This window comes from Pangasianodon hypophthalmus, chromosome 27, assembly GCF_027358585.1.
Source record: "Pangasianodon hypophthalmus isolate fPanHyp1 chromosome 27, fPanHyp1.pri, whole genome shotgun sequence".
NCBI lineage: Eukaryota > Metazoa > Chordata > Actinopteri > Siluriformes > Pangasiidae > Pangasianodon > Pangasianodon hypophthalmus.
Window position 1 is genome coordinate 16,256,839 of NC_069736.1, and position 22,644 is coordinate 16,279,482.

At 36.8% G+C, this 22,644-nt stretch overlaps 2 protein-coding genes across 2 annotated transcripts; one reads left to right on the forward strand and one right to left on the reverse strand.

Moving 5' to 3' along the window:
* The first annotated feature begins 1,444 nt into the window (after positions 1-1,444).
* Positions 1,445-11,956, forward strand: LOC113531200 (uncharacterized). Its single transcript, XM_053230527.1, has 11 exons — positions 1,445-4,109; positions 5,266-5,475; positions 5,557-5,750; positions 6,694-6,751; positions 8,036-8,245; positions 8,341-8,534; positions 8,896-8,956; positions 9,180-9,386; positions 9,484-9,638; positions 10,071-10,113; positions 10,579-11,956. The coding sequence occupies exons 1-11, from the start codon at positions 4,046-4,048 to the stop codon at positions 11,040-11,042; spliced, it is 1,860 nt and encodes a 619-aa protein (XP_053086502.1). The 5' UTR covers positions 1,445-4,045; the 3' UTR covers positions 11,043-11,956.
* Positions 11,957-13,289: 1,333 nt separating this feature from the next.
* On the reverse strand, positions 13,290-20,672 carry si:dkey-17o15.2 (probable H/ACA ribonucleoprotein complex subunit 1). Its single transcript, XM_026921779.3, has 9 exons — positions 20,333-20,672; positions 18,176-18,334; positions 17,880-17,965; positions 17,560-17,660; positions 17,296-17,365; positions 17,135-17,187; positions 16,947-17,021; positions 14,585-14,702; positions 13,290-13,918 (listed from the first exon to the last, which is right to left on the reverse strand). Exons 1-9 carry the CDS (start codon positions 20,409-20,411, stop codon positions 13,679-13,681), a joined length of 981 nt encoding a protein of 326 aa, XP_026777580.2. The 5' UTR covers positions 20,412-20,672; the 3' UTR covers positions 13,290-13,678.
* Between the last annotated feature and the right edge of the window lie 1,972 nt (positions 20,673-22,644).

Genomic DNA, 22,644 nt, shown 5'->3' on the forward strand with positions numbered 1-22,644 from the left:
TATGGAAGAAAAGTTAAAGGAACCGCTTATCATCAACACAATGACGCTGGGGACTCCATAAACAAACTACCACCAATGACATAATGTCCATGTTTTCTACATGGTTACTGTGTCACTTTTACTCTTTACTACAGTACCTGAAGCTGTTTAGTTTATTAAAACGAGTGCTGTACTGGAGAATAAGTGATGCTGTATCATGATAGCAGAGCATCAATGCTGAATTTATAAACATGACACCAGAGTCCAATGCCCCAAACATAGAGTATGGACTTAGCACCAAGAAGTTCAAGGTATCAGGTATGGCTAACACTGTGAAAATAGATGGCCATCTTTTCGCAATACACGGTCTTTTAATCTCACCACACTCAATTTACTACAAAAATCACAACTCAGGTTTTGTGGATTCAGTAGCGAAGCAGGAAACACTGGGGAAAACACATGTATTCTCTTAAAATAAAGAATTTATAACCCATAACGTTGCTTGTATTCTTCTAGCCGTTGTTACAATGATGCTGTTAGATGGTGAGTCGCTCATTGTAACAACAGCTAGAACAGCTTCAAGTCGGTGCAATATGACTCTGTTCCTGCCCTGATTGTAAAACAAAACGTGATTGGTTGGAGCGAGAACGTGCTACGATTGGTCAGCGCAATGTGGCCGTTATCCGATTGGCTTGAGTAGACGGTGGGTGGAGTCCACCTATTTGTGGATTTGTGTGCACATCTTGATGCTAGAAATGTTTCAAAAAACACAAATGCACAGGAAGAGATCCACAAATGAATGCCAGGCAGAGTTGTGACAATTTCCACTGTTAAAAGCACTATACAAATAAAATTGAATTGAAATGAATTGTGTTTGTGACATAAAAACATATTTGTAATTTTTTTCTGAGAGGGGGAGGGGCAGAGCCCTCCCTCAGCCAGACTGCAGGGAAAGTGAAAGTGAAGGCAGCTTAGGTTGAGAAGTCCCGCCTTCTTTAAAGCAGCAGATGAGAAACAACTTTTATGAAAAGCAGCAAAGGTAGGAAGAAGCAAGGCAAAGTGCTGTTAAATAATACACCTGAATATACTATGACGTCATGTTTTATTAAATACATGACATAAAAATGCGTTTTATTAGAGCTGTGTAGTTACATAAGATGACATTGAGCTCTCTCTCTCTCTCTCTCTCTCTCTCTCTCTCTCTCTACAGGAAGATATAAAAATGGCATCTTCAAGCAGCATCAGTAAGTCAAATATACAGAGGTTTAAAGACCATTGTTCCCGAACAGAAGATGGTATTATAAAGCTTCTCTGTGGGATTTTGGTTAAGCATGTTCAGCATGTGAACACCATTATTGGACAGCTATCAGTTTATTGCCATTTAATACCTTTATATATGAAGGGAAGGGGGGGGGGGCATTATTTGAAACATCAGCTTTTACCAGTCAGCGAGTCAATCATCTAGGAAAACATGTGTACAGTATGTATGATAAAGGAACTGGATTACCGTAGTACAAAACAGCATTTTAGATTTAGTCTAGCATATTTAATGTTGCATATCTACTCCATAGTAGAAAGCTAAGTTAAATATGATATAACCACTACCGACCTATGTCGTTTTAACTGAAGCAGTGCATAATGATCTCAGGATCGTTTGGGAGTAATGGTTACACAGGCAGTACCCTGACTGGTTTAGCTAGTTTAGTTCACCTCTGCATCAGCACTGATTTAGTTATTTTGCCAGTAAATGAGTGCAAGCTTGTGTGTAGAATGAAAGAGCTATATGTTTTTAGCTATGTCCATCAACATGAACCAACATGCCATAAACATACATTTTACAAGTACTGTCTTTGTTTTTGCACAGGTTTTTCACGGGTAGGTAAATGGCTCTACTTTGTTCTCCTTCTGATGGTAAACGCCTGATTTTATTTACTTATACATTAGGCTTCAGTATCAGTAATTTGAGAACAAAACAACACAGTCTTCAACCTTATAGATTAGCACTTCCTCAAATCACAATGTTATGCTGTGATGTTGTCAAGAGAACAGAGCTACAAGTGAACACAAAGTCATCGCATACAGTAGTTCAACTAAAATGCCAGAATGTAAATAAATGTGGCAAATGTAATACATACCTGTTTAACACAACATCAAAATATGGACAGTAATGCCTCCTGGCAAATGAACATTTAATTATTTCAAAAGGAATCACCTGCTGATTGTTTTTCATTAAAGAGATAAAGCAACATAAGAGCAATGCAGTGAAGGTTTTGCTTTTCAGTGTGGCACGTTGCGTGCATGTCACATGTGAAAAACAGTACTGTTTATGTATTCTAGTTCACATTTTTTAACTGGTTTGATTGTTTTCAATCTGGTATGAGATGTTCTCAACAGTAGGGCAAGTAGTAGCCTTAACCTTCTTCACAGAAGTGCTGTACTTTTAAATTCTAACATTAGAATATATTTACGGTTGTGTGATTTTTAAAAAAAAAAAAAAAAAGGAAAAAAGCCAATTTTTTGTTGTTGATTTAATCTATAAATTGACTGATTGACAGAACAGCTAACACATAAACACTGTCAACAAATACCAGTGTTATCTAACTAGTTGCTTAATGGCATGGCAGAGCATGAAGTAAATAAATAAGGAGAGAGAATAAAGACCAGCTTCACTAAAAACAACAGAAATATTAAATCCTGAAACACTAACAGCTCTGTCAGATATTGATAAACTAAAGAAAATGCCTACAACATTGTCCAACATGTACAATGTTGTATAGATTTTCTTTTTTCATGAAGAAAGAAATTATCTGTTTTTAAAAAGAATAAATAGGTACTTTCCTCACTTTCAAATTTGCATTTTTCAGTTTACATTTGACACCATGCATGAATTGTTCACATTCTGTAATTCCCTTCCCCAGTTATTCTCATTGAATAAAGAAAGGCCAAGTGAGTATGAACAGACTGGAATTGAGATGCTGACTAACTGTACTGATGCTGCATGAATAAATATTTGATTCTTTAGATTAATATTTGGCTGTAGACTAGTGACCTATAGATTGAAATTGAGAGCTAAAAAGCTCAGGTTTATTTACAAATTCCTGATGGGATTGAACATGATGTTACAACTAATTTCCTACTTGATTAAGCTTGATTTTAGATGTTTGTACATTCCTGATGCAGTTAGTATAAATAGAAAATCACAACCATAATATAATAATAGTTACAGCTTGAGTTTTAGCAGTAGGTATAAAGTATAAAATATCCTAATAAAATTATATCCAACATTTTGCTTCTTTCGGTTGTTTTATACAGGTCCTCACTCAGTGGTAAGTCAGTAAATATGCTTTGCATTCCATTGATGGTACTGGCTGATTTTTATTTAACTATTATTACATATATCAATGAGAAATGTAACACTCTGTGTCACTACAAAAGTGTGAAATTGTTTAAGTTGAAGGCTGTTTATGTCAGTCAGCAGATTTTTTTTACTTTCATTTATCAACCAGAAAAAAAATGCTCAATTGATTTTCACAAAACAATTTCACTTGATATGTTCGTTTAAATGTCATGTGGTGCAACACAGTACTAATGCACACAACTCATTCCTATATCCTGCTGGCTGCTAAAATATCAGCTATAAGAACTATTTAACAAGTTGAATAATACTAGCTGAACTAGCTTGTATGGCCTCGAATAATGTCTTTATGTCCAATGTGAATAGGGGAAAAAAACCCAGCTCATAGTCAATGTTAGTCAAAGACTTACTGCTGTTTTGCTCAAGAATGATATGCTGCATTAAAGACTTCAGGGTACAGGATATTATAGCATAGCGCTGTATTCCTGTATAATAGGTTATTGTTTCTATAGTAACAACTTACACAGGGACTGGTAACATGTTTTGAAGGGTCTCAAATATCATACCTAGATACCGAGATATATCTAGATAGTTATTAAAAGTACAGTGCATTTTGTAGATTTGCTGTGCATTCCCTAGCTTGAATATTTTTATGTACTGGGACATCAACAGCTTCAAATGTTTCAGGTGTAATGATTATTATTTCACCCTATGCATAAAACCTTTACACTGTTTTATTCACTTCTACAGGGTTCATCAAAGAAAGAAGAGCCAGGTGTGTTAAATCAGATGAGTATAATACAATAGATCAATCAAATCAAGAACTGAGTATGATGCACAAACTGTGGAAGCTCACCCCTTTCATTTTGGTCTGGCCAGAGAATTTTGTCTCATTATTAAAGAGATTTCTTCCTGGGCTTCCTTATGGCACCCTTTGGCAAAGCTTACCTTTACCAAATTTGTGAACAGTGCTAAAGTATATACTGTAGTATATACTAGTATATATGTTAAACATATTATTTTTAGTATTAGTAGTAATAATAGTAATAGTAATAGCTATAATAGGCAAAGAACAATTAAGCTTTGTAAGGAGTGTGACACAGCAATGAGTGAGAAGGCTTTTCAAGTTCATCAAGAGAGGTTAAAACCACAGAAAGTAATACTTTTGAAATTCGCCACCTCTTTTAAAAAAAAAATGTTGAAAGCTACTTGCTGAAGAACATTTTGTGTTGTGCATGTGAGTTGTGCCGCACTTTTCCCAAATGGCAAAATGCTCAGTAAGTAATATACTTAAATAGAATAACATCAATAAGATCACACTTGCCTGATATAACCAAGTTGGAAATACAGGCAGTCTCACTAATATCTCTCATTAATCACTGGCTGGTTATCATGAGTTCTGTTACTCAACAACTTCCCAGTAACTGTACAAACTCCACCATAAGGAAAAATCAGCTGATTATCATCTATCATTCACTAACTTTCAACCAAATTAGAGAGCAAATCAATGTCTTACCTGTTCAGGAAGAAACCCCCCCCCTTTAGTCCTGTTTGTTTACACTCTCACTCCCTCTCTCTTTATCCTGGTTGGTTGTGGCTCCTGCCTGTCACTGTGTAGTTGGACTTCTTTTGTGCTTAAAGTCGGGGAATGACGATATCTTTTTGTGAGCTGTCACATGACCTACAATATGTGTACAAATTTCCCACCAATTAGGAATATCATACAGTATAATACACAATACAGACTCAATAACCAGGTTTTTTAATCTTTAACAAAACATTTTCTGCACACTATATCTCTGCAAACATCATGATTGTGTCTCAAAACCCATCCCAATGACCCAATTATCATGAGAGGTTCTTTTTTTATTGGTAATGACCAAAAATCTATAGTATTTTTCCTTTTTCTTTCTTTTTTTTTTTTTTAACAGGAAATAAAACATTTAGGTGTTTTATTCTACTAACTGGAAAAACACTGAATTCTCACAATGGCTTGATGGATCGTCTTCAAAAACGAATACCAAATCTGCAAGTGGTGCATACAGTGGGGGAGTGCGATATCATTCTGGTGTTCTGCCCTGTCATTAGAGGACCTGCACCTGATATTAAAGCAGCGCTGGAGAAACTTAATCATATTTCAGGTATTTAAAAAATAAAAAATAAGGTAGTGTATATATTGAGTAAAGTATTTGGTGAGTAAATGCCTGATATGGTTTCTACAGACACCAGACCTGCTGTTCTAGTGGTGCTCCATCACACATTTAATCCAGAGTGTGTTGTACCAGACAGCAGCAGAGCTGTAAACAGAGAGAATATGATCACAGTCGACTGTCTGTTCCATGAAGATCAGGGATTACTGCCATGTCAAAAAAATGAGGACTCATTAGCCAGAATTATAAACTACGTAAAACCTCAGGTACGTGTTTGGTTGTTTTGCTTTTTTTAAGAGTTGTCATCAAAAAAACTGTATTCTTTTAATTAGAGATTTGGACATGTATTTATCTGTTTTGATTGAGATGCCTGTTTTAAATGTATGAATAATACATTTATATAGACAGAAAATATAAAAAAATACTTCCTGCCTACTAGAATAAGAAAGTTTAATTTATCAAAAAAGTATTATTTCATTTTACAAAACAGAATGGTCCCAAATTTACTTTAATGTACAAATTTATATGGTGTGATTGTAGGTTCATTGTTGATTTTACAGAAATTGATAGTGTAATTTTAATATCTCAAGATTATACAGTAGATGAGCCTGAAGGGACACAATTTTACACTGCCATATCCACAGTGAACTGAACTGAGAAACAGTTTAACAATTATTTATTTTAGATTTATACCAGCTGCAGCTGGTAATTAATTACATTTATGAAGATGTTTTAATATACTGTATATCTAATTCATTTTTTCACAAAATGAACTAAACTTATCCACATTGATTTAAACTAAATGTCAACAGTAATTTAAAGAGAAAAACACATTCATAACATTGATTTTATAATGGGAAGCTTTAGTAATGTTCAGTTCAAATTTACGTAATTACCAACTGATTCATCTTTAGTTGTTTTGTCAGGTGGATTAAAATGTCTAATGTTCCTCCATGGATGACATGTTCAGAACGTTCTCCTTTAAAAAATGCTGTTGCTCTTGAAATATTGATCAAAGGTCTCTAAATACACATGTTCTACAGGTAGCTGCTTTGTGATCCAATGTGTTACCAAACACAGTATGAGTTTATATAAGCTCTATAATCAATATCAACTCTCCTTCATTCACACTGACAAATTAGTAATTGTTCATTTAAAATACAGTATCATCAAGCATGAAATTTCATTCCATTTTACTCAATTTTACAGAGTAAGAAGGAAAAGACAAACATGGAGCAAATGAAAAGGAAACACGCAGTGCCGGCTAGTGAGTAATAATTAATTCTTAGTGTAACATACATACCAATAATTTGATTTATTACATTACCTTACAATATCTTATATCTTATATTATAATATATTATTATTATCTTTATTATATTGCTTTATCTGATTTGATTACCAGTGACAATAGCACAATAATCCGTACTTGGAAACACATGAGACGTCAGTTGTCAGTTGCATGAGTGTTAGGTCAGGTACATCTTAAAACATTGGCGTAATGCAAAATCCCAGGACCTATAGGACAGCGCTCATTAACATGCATGTTCCAGCAAAAAGCTTATGGAAGATAAATTTTTTACATTTCTCTGATTTTAAGGCAGTGTACCAGACATGTATGGTCATGGTATAGTGAATGGTACATGACTCTTACTTTTAACTGTTATCAAAGTGTCTTTTTCTTCTTATTGGTGCCTCCACAATGCACGCCTTGCATGTCCTTACACTACACCACTGCATCTAAATACATTTGACTGCCTTATGCTGAACAGTTTTGGACAGTGTTTTGGAAAAAATACCGCTAAATGATTTGTTTTGTTTTTACCCCCAATTTGATCACCTGCCAATTCCCACCCACTACCTCGTTCTCCCCTATGCCAGCTACCAACTGGTGAAGGGGGAAGGCTAACACATCCTTCTTCCAAAACTCGTGAAGCCAGCCATCTGCATCTTTTCATGCTGCTACTCATGCTGCATCACAGGGCATTAGCAAATGCTAAATAAAGTATTCCATTAGGTAGGAAATATGTGTGTCCAAAAGTTCGTGGACACCTGACCTAAATATGGGGCTTGCATAAACTGTTGAAAGCACATCATTGTCTAGAATGTCTTTTTATGTTGTAGCATTAAGAGTTCCCTTCACTGGAACTAAAGGGCCCAAACCTGTTTCATCAATACAGTGTTCCTGTGCACTAAGCAAGCTCCATTAAGACATTGTTTGCCACAGCAAAGTTACAAAATCTAGTGGAAAGCCTTCCCAGAAGAGTGGAAGCTCTTATAAAAGCAAAGGGTGCCCAACTCTGTCCTAATTCCCATGGTTTTGGGATGGGCAAATATGGGTGTGATGGTCAGGTGTCCACATACTTTTGGCTATATAGTGTACTCTAGTAACATTGGCATTTTCTTCTTAGACAACATATATAATTTCAGCAGGGAATGTTAAACAGGGTTTTGGTCTAGCTAGAAATTTACTTGACATAATTTAACATGAAGTGTTTAATGAGAAATAACTAATCAAAGTTTTCCACTATCTAATATTTTGTATTCACAGAAAAGGCAACACTGAAGTATTTCATTTTACTAACTGGACACACACTAAATATTCATGAGTTCTTCATAGCCCAGCTTAAATATGAAATCCCACAACTGCAGGAGGTGTGTACAGTAGACAGGTGTGATTTCATTCTGGCTTTCTGCCCTGTTGTGTCACGAGCTGGAACTGACATTGAAACAGCACTGAAGAAGCTTAATCATGTTTCAGGTATTCAAAAAAAATCTTTTCAAAATAATTGATTGTATATACTGAATAATGTCATGAGAATTGTTCTGAGTAAATGTCTCATTTGTTTTCCAAAGCTGTCAAACCTGCTGTTCTGGTGGTGCTTCATCGCACATTTGATCCAGAGTGTGTTGTACCAGACAGCAGCAGAGCTGTAAACAGAGGGAATACGATCACAGTTGACCATCTGTTCCATGAAAATCTGGGATTACTGCAGTGTCAAAAAAATCATGAGTCATTTACCAGAATTATAAACTACATAAAACCCCAGGTACTTGTTTGATTGTTTTACTATTTTAAGAGTTTTAAAAGTCAGCAAAAAGCTTCAAGCTTTTATTTATGAATTTGGACATCTGTTTTGATTGAGATGTAAATGTATGAATAATATGCATATTTATATTCATAGAGAATATAATGACTCTGCCTGTCTATTAGACAAAGCAAGTACTGTAGTTTATCAAAAATGTCATTTTCCCCAACAGAATTGTTGATTGGACAGAGATTGATAGTTACATTTTAATATCTCAAGATTATACAATTGAGGAGCTTGATTTTACAGTTTTAGACTGATTTACACTTACATATCTACAATGAACTAAAATGAGGAAAACTCTGTCTTTTTTATTCTATAGATTCAGCCAGTATTGTCCATTGAGGACAGAATGGAAACTGAGCAAACTTGTATGCTGTCTAGTGAGTATTAATATTTCTCCACATAATTACTTCTGAAAATAAGCACACTATTCCTAATAAAGCTATAAAGCTACAGTCAAATGAATCTTTAAAAAAATATCAAGTCTTCATGTGCCAAAAACTGTAAATGTGATTTCAAGTGTAAGATTTTTTAATTGACTCAAAATCCTTCATATCCAGTATTAGCAATGATATGGTGACTATATTTTTATTTCACTTACAGCAAGGAAAACACACAAGTATTTCATTTATCAGATGGGAAATACACCAAATTCTCACAAAGCTTTCATGGATAGTCTTGAACAAATGTCAGATCTGCAGAAGGTGGAAACAGAGAATGAGTGTGATTTCATTCTGACTTTCTACCCTGTTGTGTACCGAGATGGAACTGACATTAAAAAAGCACTGAAAAAGCTTGAAAGTATTTCAGGTATCCAACAATCTTTTTTTGCATATCATATCATTTCTTGCATATCCTGAGTAATGAATTATCTGTAATGATTCAAGATCTTATTTTTATTCTACAGATACCAAACCTGTTGTTCTAGTGAAGAACCATGGCAATTTTGTTCCAGAGTGTGTTGTACCAGACAGCACCAGATCTGTAAACAGAGAGAATACACTCTTCGATGCTCAGAGCAGTGACATATTGGCCAGGGGTACAAAGCATATACAATCTCAGGTACTTCTTTGTTTGCCTGTTTGCTTGTTTAAGCAAATTTTCCATTTTTGACCACTGGCACAATAAAGCACGTGACATTTAACCCTGTGTGTTTGCAAACCCTAAATGGGTGAGCTAAGAGAAAACGAGAGCGAGATACCATTTTCAGGTTACACCAGAACCATAATCACATCACTTTATAGGCTGAAACCTACACCTTTCTCTCACACATTGAAAAGCCCTAAAGGTGAAAATTGATTCTACTAGTCATTGTAAAGCTAAGTTCTAAAAATGGTCTCAGTTGATTAATAAGCATGACCCAACATTTTACAGAAATTACAAGTATATATTGCACATGGCCAAAAAGAGCATGTGGGATCTGCTAGCTAGCGATTTGTACATTACACAGATCACCTCTATATCCTACATAAAACAAGTTTTCCACTCTTTCAGTGTGACAGAGAACAGTGTGAAAATATGGAGGAACAAGCAGCAGGTGAGTATAAGAAACTCTCTCTGATTTTGTGTGTGTGTGTGATTGTGTCTGTCTGTCTGTCTGTGCCTTTCTGTCTATTTGTATGTCTATCTGTGTGTCTGTCTGTGTTTTTGATTATCTGTCTGTTTGCCTGTCTCTCTGTCTATCTGTGTGTCTGACTGTCTGTATAGGTGGTACAGGTCTGTGTCTCAGATTATCTGTGTCTGTCTGTCTGTCTGTCTCTCTGTGTGTATGTTTTTGCTAGACACTACAAAACACTTCTGTAAGTGGTTCTGGATAAGAGTGTCTGCTAAATGCTATAAATGTAAATGTCTGTCTGTCGGGCTGCATGCCTGTCTCTCCATGTCTGCCTGTCGTTCTATCTGTCTGTCCATCCATATCATTTCACCTGCCAACATTTACAGAGGCATCATTTCTCTGCATGGATTTTAGTGTTCTGAATGAAGTGCTCTTTGTCTCTCCCAGAGGGTCCATCACAGTGCACCTTCATGCTAAAGGAGACAGAACCCAGCAAAAACCAACCGAAGACCATGGAAATTGAACTGCAGAACAAGGACCAACAACTTGAGATGATGAGGACTGAGTTGGAGAAACTAAAAGCTGAGTTGGCAGAAAAAAACAAACAGCTAGAAAAGAAAGAGATTCTTCCTAGTGAGGGAGAGAGACCGGAAATGGAAAGGCACATGCAGGTTGAAGAGGAAGACAGAGTTCTGAGAAAAATAACTCAGAAAGAAACAAAGCTGAGGGAGGTCAAAGTTGAGTTGGAAAATACAGTAAAGAATTTACAAGAGAAAAAAAAACAACTGGCCATTGTGAGCAAACTGCTGAGTGAAGGGATAGATATGGTTGAAAAGAGTAAAATTACACTGGATTCGCTGGGAAAGGAGATGCAGGAAAAAAACAGGCAAATACAGGAGATGATGATATAGAACTATCATCCTGAATACAATGAGACTCTTCCAAACTCTGTCAACTTTTTGGAGATTTAAAATTCAAATCCTATCAAAAAGACAAAACTCATTGCAATGTAGACTTTTTAAGAGACTAACTTGATTTTATTGATTTTTCTTTTCTTCTGATTCTTAGGGCCATGTTTAGAGTTAGCCAATTAAATAAGCTGCTTTTAAAATACTTCAACAAATATAAGAAATGCAGTATACATCCAGACTTGAGCTAAGGTAAAAGTATAAAAAACATAAAAGGCAGATACATTTTGTATTTGGTGGCTTGAAACTTTGTGACATAACTATTAGCTAACTTTTAGCCAGTTAGCTCTCCTTGCAGTTTACTTGTTTGTAGAATGGGTAAGAAAAAAAGTAGTTGAAACTGGTATAACTTTCTGTCAGACAGTTAGTTCGCTAAATTGCACTTGATACCACAGTAGTGTACAGCACATCCTGATAAGAAGGAAGAAAGGAGCATACAGGACTGTTTGAGACTGTCAGAAAGTGTTAAGCTTATGGATGTGACAAACGACAGTCTATAGGTTCCAGTATGCATTTACTTTTCTTTGCCCAGAATCTTACAGTAATATCTGTGTTGTGATGATGACCAGTTCCCCACCACAGTAGGAACAAAATAAGTTTAACGTATTAATAGCAGACAACTGAACCCCAACTATCTAAACAGCCATAAGATCTAAATACTAAAGATCACAATTTCAGCATTAATTCCTTAATATTTACCTTTCGCTTAACTCTTAATATGGCCCTTATTACTTTATTTACTTGATGTGTGAGAAGTTGTGTATTCTAAATATTACTTTACTAATTATTATAATAAATTAATCATATACTAGAAATAAAGGCAATTCCAATGTAACTTTAAGGTGGATTATCAATAAAGCATAAAAAATAAATGAAAGAATGCTGTCTCCAAATGTCTAATACACAAATATGAAACATTACTGCTACTGTGTCATTGCTATTGTAGTTATTCACAAAAAAACTAAAATTGCTCTTAGCAAATGAGCTGTGTTCATATACTTTCTAAATGGCACCATCTAGAGGCTGTCTACAATTCACTAAGATGAAACTAAACATTCATTCAAGATATGTCAGTGGATGTTCATCACTGTAACAGGTTTTTAAACAGACACACTGATGAGCCACACTTTCTCTACAGTTAAATAATGAAATGAACTGAACATAGTGTTTGTACCACCATTCTCAGGTTTTCCACTTTCACAACAGAACCTAAGGTTTTTTTTTAATCATGCCAGAAATCTTAATTAGTATATCCTGATTAAGTTGTTTGAGATAACTGTCATGAATGGAGACCATGATCAGTGATTGGCTACAGTAAATACTTAATATTCTACATAGTGTGTTAAAATATTTGCAATAAAAAATGATGTAGTCTAATGAAATAGATGTAAATTTTACCAATTGTGGCTTGAACCTCGTTTGTTGTTCAAGGACACACAGTAGATTTCACACACCAATCCACCCATCTCCATCATGTTAATGAGAGAAAGATGCTGGTTATGACTGATCAAGTTACAGGAACTGAAAGCTTACAGGTATCAATACAGGAATTGACATCTTCTATTAAACATTATAAACATCATTAATGACATACTGTTCATGTTTTCTACAAAGTTACCATGTCACTTTTACTCTTTACTTTGGTGCCTGGAGTGTACCTGACTTTGCTTCTTAATTTATACCCAGTTTTTGTAACATGAATGCAGAACATGAATCCTGAATTTACAAAAGTGATACTAGAGTTCAGTAGAGTTAGAAAGGTCTAAATAAGTTCAATTATTATTATTTGGACAGTATAATTATGCACTAATTAAATAGGAATATCTGACAGTCTTGATCTTGGGGGACATGTGGCTGGTCCCCACAAGGCCCTCCTTTCCATTACTATGTCACAAAGATGGTAGGACTGTGAACAAAGTGTAATCATGCCAATATTACTATTATCTGCATATTTACAATCATGAAGCTCACTCATGTAAGATGAAGCTCACTCATGTAAGATGCATGCTGTTGCACATACGTTGAATGTTCTAATGTAAATTTACCAAGTCAGATTTCTGAGTACATTTAGCAAATAAAGATATTATGACTCCGCAGGTATAAATATCACAAAAAATATTTATGATGTTATTTTAAAATAGCTTACTTTAATTGAGGTTCCTATGTCTGTAAACCATACGAGATAGCATAATTAGTTTTTTATAAATTTTTTATTTTGTATATATAACACTTTTGTAAGATTGGTAACACCCAAATATAAACCTTGTAAACAAAAATTTATTTACAGTAAGTGTTAAGGCACTTTGAATTTTGAGGCTTGGTGTGATGTCCAAATCTAAGAACATTCAAATGTGAGCCCATATACAAGCTTTAAAAATCAGGGCTTAAAATTACATTAGTGTCAACTTTTAACACTGTGGCTTGTCGGTTATAAAACAACTTCTCCAATCTCATGGTAAAAAAATAGAGCAATCCACCAGCCTGCGATTGTAAAGACACACATGCCCTACTTAGGGTTCCTTCCTTCCCTATCTGTAGTGTGATTGAAATATTACTGCATTCAGGTCATGCAACTGGAATCACTGGAGAAAGACGGTTCGGCCTGATCCTCTCCCTCTCCCTCCACCTCTTCCTCTTCCTCTTCCTCCTCTTGTCATAGCTGGGCCTTCTTTTATCACACCCCTTCCTCCACCTCTTCCTCCACTAATCTCTCCTCTTCCTCGTCCCCGCCCTCGACCCCTCCCACTTTCTCTGTTTAATCTTGGGCCTCGCCCTCTCATCCTCAAACTAGTGAAGCGCTCATTCAGGGACAGCTGAGTCTGCAAAAAATACAAAAATAAAAATTGAACAAGTAGTAACAGATTTTCTTAGTATGCAACAAATGAAAATGTTCCTTCCAAAATGTTTCTGCTTTTGAACATGACACAACAGAACAAGCTAAATGCAAAACTGTGTAACACTGCAACAGTTTCACAGACTGACGCTACCTAGACAAGGGTTATGGTGTTTAATTGGTTTGATGGTAGATTGCAATAAAGAAATGTTAAGTAAATATATAACATTTAAATACAAGAAAACATTGAGAAACTCTGGTTTACATATGCACCATTGTACATTGTTCTGCTTTACTAAATGCTATACGTAAAGATTTTATTCAAAATATTCCAAACCAAATAACTGGAGGTGATTGTGCAGTAGCTCTTGGAGTTAGTGTTGTTGGTGGTGTGCAGGTGTGTGTGTGTATGCGTGTGTGTGTGTGTATATATATATATTATATATATATATATATATATATATATATATATATATATATATATATATATATATATATATATATATATATACACACATGAATTTATATATATATACACACACATGAATTTATATATATATATATATATATATATATATATACATATATATACATATATATATATATATATATATATATATATATATATATATATATATATATATACACACACCTGGTTGGTGGTTGCTTTGTAATTGAAGTGCAGAGGGATGCCTTTGGGTGTTGGCCTGCTGCTCACTGCCTCAGATGACCTGCCCCTCAACACTGTACCACCCCGCTGAGGCCTCGCTCTTAGAAGGAAAAGAGAATCAGAATAATCTTAGCGATATAAATAAAATCCAACAGATAAATTCACAAAAAAAAAAAAAAAAAAGATAATTTAGAGAGGGCTTCAGGAAATCAAGCTCTACAGGGCACCTCCCACATGCACACATGGTGGAGGTGACCAAGTGTGAGGAAGCTGGATTTGGCAGAAGGGTACTAGTGCTCTTTAACCTCAGAGAAAAGAGCAGATCAATTGGGACCGATAACGCCAGAAGGATATCTCACAGCAGCAGTAATGGACTCTGACCCCAGTGCTCCAGGATGCCAATAGTCTTTGATATGTGCATGCCTACAGGAGGAAGGTTATGGTTGGCAGACTGCACATTCCATGTAGGTAATCCTGTAAACCTCAGGGCCTGTTCAGTGACCCTAATTTAACATCACTGCCGTTTCCAGTCAAAGCCAAGTACACCGTTCCCCGTGGTCTGCGTACGCGACAACACTTGGGAGGTGCCCGCTGCTTTCGGCCACATAGAGGGCTCCATCAAGTGTAGCTGGTGCTTGTAGGAGTAGTAACCAATTTTCCAGTCCCTCCAATTTACAAGCATTCAAGAAGCTGCTGGGGACCCCACCTAACCCACTGTGGTGCCATCTCCAGGACTCCTGGTAAACCTAGCCAGCTGCCAGCGAGGCCCCTTCAGTACTCCTCACAAAGGACAAAACAGGAGTGGAGCTAGGCCCTGAAGATAAGAGAATGGTAGTCTAAATCTAACTTTGTGATAATTTCTAGCAGATACAGGAAAGAGAAGCTTTACTCAGGATCAGAAAACAGATAAACAACTAAAAACCAGTGGTGCCAAATGCTGTTCATAGACCTACAGTGGGATCCAAAGGTCTGATGAAAATGCTTCTAGTTTGCATTCTTTTTAAATTTAATATTTAGTAAATTTAATAATGTGATAACTAAAATTAAATTATATTATCAGCAGTAGCCTGGGTCCCTGGAGGACTAGTGGTCTCACAGCTGTGGCCTGAGTTCGATTCCTGGCAAGGGAACCTACCCCAGCCACTGGGGTTGCATGCAACAGTGTGCTCTCAGTGCCAGTCCAAAGCCTGGATAAAATTGGGGAGGGTTGCTTCAGGAAGGGCATCCTGCGTAAAAACTGTGCCAAATCAAATACGTGGACCAACGATCTGCTGTGGCGACCCCTAATGGGAGCAGCAGAAAGAGGAACAACAGCAACAGCATTAGCCCAATTTAGAAATATTTACACGAATTTCAGCATTTCTTAGGATTTGGTATTTCCCTTTCTGATATAATGACAGCGCATTTGAGCTGGCATGCACTCCACAAGTTTGTAAAACTCATTCATTTAACATGAAATTGGTGTGTCTTCTGAACAGTCGGGGACTCAAAGAAAATCTGACCTTTTGTACAAAGAAGTTAACATGGTCAATATCACAAATTTGCTTACATATTAAATATTCAAAATATTGAACATTTACTTTTTTGGTTTTAAATATTTAAAAAAAATCAAAATTTCTGTTACCAATTACCAATTTTAAATGAAAAAGAAAAAAATCCCAGATTTTCCATATGGTTTCAGACTTTTGGTCCCCACTGTATGCAAGTAACAGCTACCACATTTCAATTTGGGGCAGCCTCCTGTGATACCACAAACAATTCTGCCAATGCTGCCAGAGAACTTTGCCTCTTGAAACAGCTACTGGCTCCTCTTGTACCTTTCCATATAGTTAAATTGCTATTGACATAAATCACAATGGTTGCCGGAGGTTTAGTAGTGCATCTATACACATACCCCAAGGCACAAATGGAGGAATTATTGCTTAATAACTCTTGTCATCTTTCCAGCATCTCACTACCAACCACACACCCTCCTAGTGGATGGCTCAAACAAAGAAAGCCACCTCTTGAAAGCAGGACTAAATCCATCATTGACCGCAACCACAGCACTCTGAAAATCAGTGTCAAAAGCAGAAAAAAAGCACATATGCTCTAGGAAAAACAATAAAACTGCACAATATGGGAGACGAAGATGATGACACATGAGTGTTTGCTAATGCCAAAACCCACACAAGTCCTTATTCCTAATTGTGTCTTGCTATTTATTACAATGGTATCTTTCTAATTTTATATTACTGTCATAACCACATATTGCAAACACACATTTATTTTCTAAATCACTTTGCAACCAAGCTGTTTAAACATTTTTAAAAAATGTAAAATGATAAATGACAGAGAAACTCACTGAGTCACAGGTGGTGATTTTGCATTGGGCAGTGACACTGTTAACGTTGTCCCAGGAGTAGATGTAGTTCCCTGACTTTACACAGAGCAAGAGTGCAGACAGAAAAAAGAGAGAGAGAAATGGAAGAATTATGCATTGGTGTGCACTAAGACCTTCCATCACATTTACTTTTGTCTAAATATACATACCTTCTTATTTTCTGATATCTTTCCAATTTGCCAGTGCCTCTCATAGCAGTGAACTATAAACAAATATATATAGTAATTAGGATCTACATCAATCCATCAAATCTTATTGTTTTGATTAGTGTGGAAAATACAGATTAAGCAATCAGCATAAACCAACTCACCCCTCTGTCTAATGCAAATGGTCTTCCACCTCTCTGGGGAACTCGCTGACCTCTCACTGACAAAGCTCCCCTACAACATTATGAACAACACAATAATCAATATTTAGTTCAATGTAATATATAAGCTTTAACTGATTCAAATGATTTAAAATGAGTCCTTATAATGTAGAAGAGTGGGTAATTATACACACATACATACATATACACACACACATATATATATATATACACACACACACACATATGAACGTGATAGTCTTATACCTGCTCAATCCTCCTCGTCCTCTTCCTCTCCCTCTCCCTCTTCCTCGCCCACGGAACGAGCCTCTCACTGTGTCTGTGCTTTGACCTTGCTGCTCTCCTGTCTGGGAAAAAAAAAAAACTTTCACTATTTTAAACTAACTCCTTTCTGCATTTTCATATTGTTGCTGCTTTTAGTATGATGGTAATATGATCTATGGTACATCTTTTCTTTATTCAATTCATTATATTCATACCACCTATTCATCCACATTATTATATGCTTTACAAATATCCTATAAAGTCTGTATTTTTCTGTCCATGATGTGATGCATTCTACTAACCTTAGTATTAGCTCTGTTAAGAGGACTCAGGCCGCTCTGTCTGCCCAAACCTCTGCTCCTGTTCAGACCACGTGACCTGATTGGCCCTGAAATAATGTAAATAATTAGCTCTTAGCTCTCCTTTCTGTCCAATTGATCTGCTAGGTCACCACTTCAGATTTTAACGCAATACAACCATAAATAAATTTGGGTCAAAAGTGCCCATTTTCATTTTTTTAAATAGCAATGGATACGTTAGAGGGTATACAGACAGAAAGATAGATGCACACACAGACAGAGTAATGTTAATTCTGTACCCTGATACTGCAGTGAACCGCGTCTGAGGCCTCTTCGTGCCTGTGGTGTCTGGTTAAGCTTCTTCAGTACATTATTCCTGTTTGTAACACGCCTGCTTCTTGCCCTGTTCGCAGCTCTGTTTGCTTTCTGCTCTTTTTTATTCAGCTTGATGATCTCGTCTGGAGGGTAGGAAGAAGAAAACAGTTAGTCTGCACCTCAGTTCACATTAAATACCACATTACAGGCTGAAAATAAATGTGGTGTAAGATATCTGCTTAACAAAGGCTTGCAAGTTAATGTGAGGAAGATCTAGAATCAGGTAGCAATTGTCAAATGGAAAAGCAGTCTGTCTAAGCAGAACAGCAGTGAAGAACCTGTACAAGACGTTCATATCGTCATAGAGATGTTCATAAAGGTCATGTGAGGGTTCATTCAATTGAACATTCAACACTGCCACATGCAAATAATAAATATCAAGATAACTGCCAAAAGATTTATTATGGTTTACAAATAATTTCAGTTCATAATATTTTGAATTCAAACCATGTTTTTAAACTCCTCAGGAGGAGTAAATAATGAAATTGCAATTAACATAAAATTGTCTCAAGTCAAATTGTCAGCAGTTTTATCTTTCAAATTGCAGCACTTTCAAAAATGATGTATTCTATTTAGGTGTTATCTATGCAAATATGAAACCCTTATTATTTAGTATTAAAAACACTGTCTTTACAAATTAAGGCTGGAGGCCATCCTAAGGAGGCAGGCACAAGTGGTAAATTATTACTAATTACTCATAATATTCCACAAAAATCAGCAATGGTTTGTAGACATGTTAAAAAAAATTTTAACCTTTCACCACTGTGGTGTTTTAACACCATGTCTGCTTTGTAAGTATTATCTGGACAAACAAGAAGATAAACTCGCTGGACTTTAGTTGTTTTGAAGACGGCTTTTTGAAGATCAGTTATTTGTCTTTTAACCTAAAGTGTGTAGGCCATATTAAAATCCTCAGGATGCTAAAATATTGTTAAATCCACAAATGCTTGTAGGCATTTCAAAATGTAAAAGTCAGACTTTTTTAACCTTTCAACAATGTAATGTTTTAACACCATGCCTTCTGTGTAAATAGATAAAACCTGCTGAACTTTGAAGACAAGTTGTTTTGTCAGAATATTATCCAGAATGTTATTTCAGGGGTTTTGACCTACGAACAGCTGAGTCACGGCCAGTTGTTGACTGTGACAGGTGACGGTCATATTGCAGCCATCAAAACATATTTAAAACAAAATCCCTGAGGGGTCTGTGGATATATAACTCTACAAACACCCGTGGAACAAGTCAGAAAACAATTTTTAAAAATTCTGTCAGAAGCCTGCTCAGAAGTCCAGCTTAGTCTGATCAGTACCAGTTGCCAAAACACAGGTTGGGCTGGTTTAAACTTGTAGACCATCTTTACCAGCTGGTAGATAGGAAACAGTGTCTGAATTACTGTTTAATATAAAGACAAATGCAGCATTAAATCTACTGCACCTTAAAAATAAGTAGTCTGGGGAGAAAGCCTTAAACCAAATGTGCTCTGGGTTGAACAGCTGAGTCACTAAAAGCTTTCAGTTGTTGACTTAGTGAACTGGAACAGGTGTTGGCTGAGGTATGCATTTGACAGACCGGAAATACGCAATGGAGAGTTCAGGATATGTTTTGAAAAGTGTTACAGTAGTTAAAAGTTTTTACCTCAGGTTTTTTTTTTTCCCTCTCAGCCTCACTGAGCGCATACAGCTCGTGCCACTTAGCTCGCGCTATAAGAGTAGTAAACTACAGCGTAAACAAACATGACTTTAAAAACAACTGCCTTTTTTTTTGGCTTCTCCTTTTACAAACACTCGGAATATGTTTCTTCCCTATCAGCCACACGATAGCTACATGACTCTAGTCTCGATACTCTCTCTCGTATCGCGTTCAGACGAACAGCACAAAACATTAATGAATTAAAAAAGAGAAAAGCTCGAGCGCGTGCTTTACAGAGCGACAGCTGATTAACGGCGCGCTTTCTCTCGCGTGCACAACGCGGAAGCGAAAACTACCACTGCGATTTTGATTACGAAAACAAACTCGTGACTTCACTTATGAAAAAAAAATTAAATGACAATAATAATAATAGTAATCATAATCACACTAACCGAGTGACATGTCAATTTTGTCCGTTCCGTTGTCGGCTTGAGACTCTTCCATCGGCTCGGAAAACTCGCTGTCTCCCATTTGTGCTCCGGTTCTTGGCGCGCGCGCTGCCACTTATGCAACTTTAGGCGATCAAAAGCAAGATGTCGTTTGGTTTTTGCAGACGAGTCAAACCGAGAGCTCGCCCAGGCTACAGCTCAGGGCTCCTCGCGTCACGTCGTCGAAAGTGAACGTGTTGAACTACTACATGGGAACGCTGCTATAGAAGTGCTTCGCCCTCATGTGGTGTGAATTAACGAGCCCGCGTGCCTGGAGCCCAAAATAGCACAAGCTCTAACAGCTGAAATGTGCAACACAGGGAGGTGTGACTATATATACACTGTGTGTGCACAGCAATGGGGGGAAGTGTTTCTTGAGAAACTGAAACAAACAGGAAGTTGCTGCTCTACAATGTTAATTGCTAATTGCTTAAACGTTAGTTTTTTCTAGCATGTGAATATCTCTCCTAGATATTAACTTCTTCCATTAATTTCTTCCACTCAGTGTCACAATGGTATGATTTCCTTTTCTCTTGTGAAGAAGATCCCAGCTTGTTAGGAAGTTGGGGTCAGAGTGCAGCGTCAACCAGGATACAGCAGAGAGGGTTAAGGGCCATGCTCAAGGGCCCAGTAGTGGCATCTTAGTGATGCTGGGGGTTAACCCCCTCACCTTCTGATCAGTAACCCAGAGCCTTTAACCACTGAGTCATCACTTCCCAACACTGACACTGACAATGACACTGACACTGGCTACGGTTACATGCATATCAAATTCTGTTTAAGATCTATATTTGGGTTGCAGCCGTATTCTGATTACGATGTTTATATGCATACGGGCATCAGAATATTCCTGTATACATGGTTGTTGCATAAATACTTAGCCTACAGCTAAGCATCTGTTACCACCCACGATTCCTTTCCGGAATGCCGGAATATGCAACAAATTTCCGGCATATTCCGGCATACTCAGTACTAATTGGAATATTGCAGATTTTGATTAATATCAGAATATTGATGTGAATGCACATGTAGCCACTGACATTTCTGACTTCAACTGACATCACATTTTGGTTGTTTACTGGTGTTGTGGAGCTTTTAAATCCTGAATTTTTTATCAACAGAACACATTTAGTATAAGCTGACATTATTTACAGGCTTCCTGTTTTTGAGGTATTGAGGTTTAGATTAAACCCATTCAAATCAAGTGACAAATCAAACAGGATAATTATAATTATAATTATAAGAACTCAATAATAAATGTAATGCATTTGATTGTGTTGGTTTGTGATTTCCACCAGTGTAACAAAAAAACAAAAACAAGTAGAACTCATCACCAATCATGTTGATGGGGTTGCCTCCACCACCAAGAAGTCTAGTCTTGTTCCTAATTTGTATGCCAGAAATACCCTTAAAATAAACTTCAAACATGAAGGAAGCTATTGAAGAAAAACTATTTCAGATATTTGACCTTCTCTGACCTCATTTCTGTTTAGAACAATTCCAAATTCTAATCAGATCATCTGCTGGTTACAGTGATAATTACATATAAATCCTATAAACATTCGACCACTCGTTCTTGAGATAGCATGCTAACAAAAGCATTGGGCAGATGCATGTACGGACCCACAGATAAACCGATGACAAAAAAACATAGATAGCCAAAAAAATGGGCCTTGGGTTGCTGAATATGAAGGTGCAAGTAACATCTATGTACGAGAAACAGGAAGAAAGCTATTGAAGAAAAACAATTTTAGACATTTGACCTTGTTTTGACCTTGATCACGTTTGGATTAATTCCAAATTCTAATCAGATCATCTGCTGGTTACAATGATAAATCCTACAAACATTCAACCACTCGTTCTTGAGATACTGCACTAAAGAGAATCTTGAAGGACTCATGGACGGACGACTCAAAAACATAATGCTGCAAACACCATCTAGGGCAACTCTAACACACACCCGGAGCAGTGGGCAGCCTTTTTTGCTGCGGCGCCCGGGGAGCAGTTGGGGGTTCGGTGCCTTGCTCAAGGGTCTCACCTCAGTCGTGGTATTGAGGGTGGGAGAGAGCGCTGGTCATTCACTCCCCCCCACCTACAATCCCTGCCGGACCCGAGACTCGAACCCACGACCTTCAGGTTCACCTTCGGGTTGCAAGTCCGACTCTCTATCCATTAGGCCACGAATCCAAAGGGCCGGTGTGGCTGCCGGCATTCGTTACACCCAAACTGGAGGCACACTTGATAGTTGATGGGGGACTAAACTAAAACTGGTGAAA